Source organism: Austrofundulus limnaeus, unplaced genomic scaffold (genome assembly GCF_001266775.1).
Source record: "Austrofundulus limnaeus strain Quisiro unplaced genomic scaffold, Austrofundulus_limnaeus-1.0 Scaffold15, whole genome shotgun sequence".
NCBI lineage: Eukaryota > Metazoa > Chordata > Actinopteri > Cyprinodontiformes > Rivulidae > Austrofundulus > Austrofundulus limnaeus.
In genome coordinates, this window is record NW_013952417.1 from 3,506,178 (window position 1) to 3,508,266 (window position 2,089).

General features: G+C 35.1%; 1 protein-coding gene across 1 annotated transcript in view; it reads right to left on the reverse strand.

The window, feature by feature from the left end:
• erich3 (glutamate-rich 3) overlaps positions 1–1,975 on the reverse strand; it is a 21,847-nt gene extending 19,872 nt beyond the window's left edge. Inside the window, exons 1-2 of the mRNA XM_014002917.1 lie at positions 1,720–1,975; positions 409–502 (exon numbers count right to left, since the gene is read on the reverse strand). Coding sequence (XP_013858371.1) covers positions 409–502; positions 1,720–1,742 — 117 coding nt within the window. The 5' untranslated portion in view covers positions 1,743–1,975. The remainder of the gene's footprint in view (positions 1–408; positions 503–1,719) is intronic.
• Between the last annotated feature and the right edge of the window lie 114 nt (positions 1,976–2,089).

Sequence of the window (2,089 nt, forward strand, 5' to 3'; positions counted from 1 at the left end):
CTTTTCCTATTATACATAAATGACCTTCCAAAAATATTGAAGTATTCAAATATTTTAATGTATGCTGATGATAGTTCTTTTTTTTTTTTTTATCTGATTTCAATATTGAATCTATTAACAGTCAGTTACAAGCAGATCTTCAGACATTTCATGGTTGGCTTCAAGATAATCTTTTGTCAGTTAATGTTAAAAAAACTGTGTACATGTATTTTTCCTCACCCAGGCTTGATTTTTAGTAATCTTTTCCTGTTAAATCAATAAATCAAATCAAATCAAGTTATTTAAGTAATTAGGAGTTTTCATGTGCTACAAACAGCAACTTCTAGAATAGATAAATAATAACATATTAAAGTCAATATGTGTAAGTAGTCAGAGAAAAAAAGAAAAAGAGTCATCCTGCTGACATACCAGTCCTGCTCTCTGCAGGTGCCTCCTGATTCGAGTGTTGCTAAAATAATTGGCAAGATGTTTGTCCGTGAGGCTGTTGTAGGTGGACAAAAGTCTGTGCAAACAAAGCAAAAACACAAAAAGAAACTCTGAGCACAGTCTGGCTTTGTACAGAACATCAAGACTTTAAACTTCCTCCTGTTAATAATGGCTAATCAAATGCTTTAGTGGAGCAGAGCACCGGCTTTGTTTCTTGGCAGTTGTCTTCTTGTCCTCATTAACAGGAAATCAGCTCTTCCACACAACCTGCATGTTTAAAGGCAATCTCCCCCTTTTTTTTTCCAACGCAGATTTGATTTCCAGCAGCATTTGTGTACAACACAACAGGATCCGGCAACTACAGAGTGTGTTACAGGTGTCTGATTACAGACATGAATTAGAGGGGAAGGCATACTTGACCCAGACGGCCTTTTTGTGTACCGGGCTTGTTTGCCTTTACGGGTTAGTCTGGACCACAGGTTTAACTTCTCTTCGTTGTAGATGATTTATAATGCTTAAAGGCATCCTAAGGTTTCCAAGTGGTAAAATCAAAAAGAGGCTATGCATCACAAATCTTTTGTTTCTGTGTCGTTGCTGCTTGTCAGAACTTGTTCTGTGTAAATTGTGTTTAATGTCACACACTAGGTTTTAGTTTTACTGGCCTCAAATTCTCAAGTGTTTAACTTGAGTTTGTGCATTTTCCATTAGAGTAAAATGGAAGAAATGGATATATCACAAAGTTTGATCTGAGTAGTTTTAAACTGCACAAGAGTTTTATTTCATTGGATCTGAATGTAACTTCTCACATTTCCTTTTCTTAAATAGCAGCCTATTGACTTTTGTGTGAAAATAAAATCAGTCAGTCTCGTTATTTTACAACAAAGCCTTCAGTCATTAATTTTCATATTTTTGACTAAATATTATTCATTTAGCAACATTCAAACAATATATTATTATTGTAATTACATCTATTCAAATTTTAGTTGCTTATATTGTATTTTTTAATACATACAAACGTTTTATTTTCACAACCTGATAGTTACCCATACAAAATAAAATTCAACCGTTTTACTTTTAGGTTAACACGAAAGGTTTCCAAAAATATATATAAATATAGCCACATAAAAATCATAATAGTAGGGTTTCTGATTTTATTTCTTCAACATACTGTTGTTAAAAGTTAATGTGTTCAATGTCTGATTAAGGAACAAAAATGGAGAAAGGTTAACAGGTAAATTTAAAGCTCAAGTCAAGCTTTACAAACATTRAAATCAATATAAAACTGTTTCTTACCCGCCGGTGTTGCGGCGACTCATGGTGGTGTTTCGGCTCGCGCTCGCTTTGATTTAGAAATTACTGCGACATTTGAGGTAAAACACAGCTCAAAGGGTCCTCGCTCCTCGCTGGAGGCTGTCCCACCCGGTGTCAGGTCACAAATGTATAGTTTTAAATAAGTGCAGCGATATTTGAGCAGAAACAGATCAGCTGCTCCTTCAACCGGACCGAGCGATACTTTAACTGTTGCCATGGCGGCGGATCACGTGACCAAGCTGGTTTCTGTTTCTGCTGTGTGTCCGAAACTAAAAGAACAAAACAAACAAACAAACAAACAAACAAACAAACAAACAAACAAACAAACAAACAAACAAACAAACAAACAAAC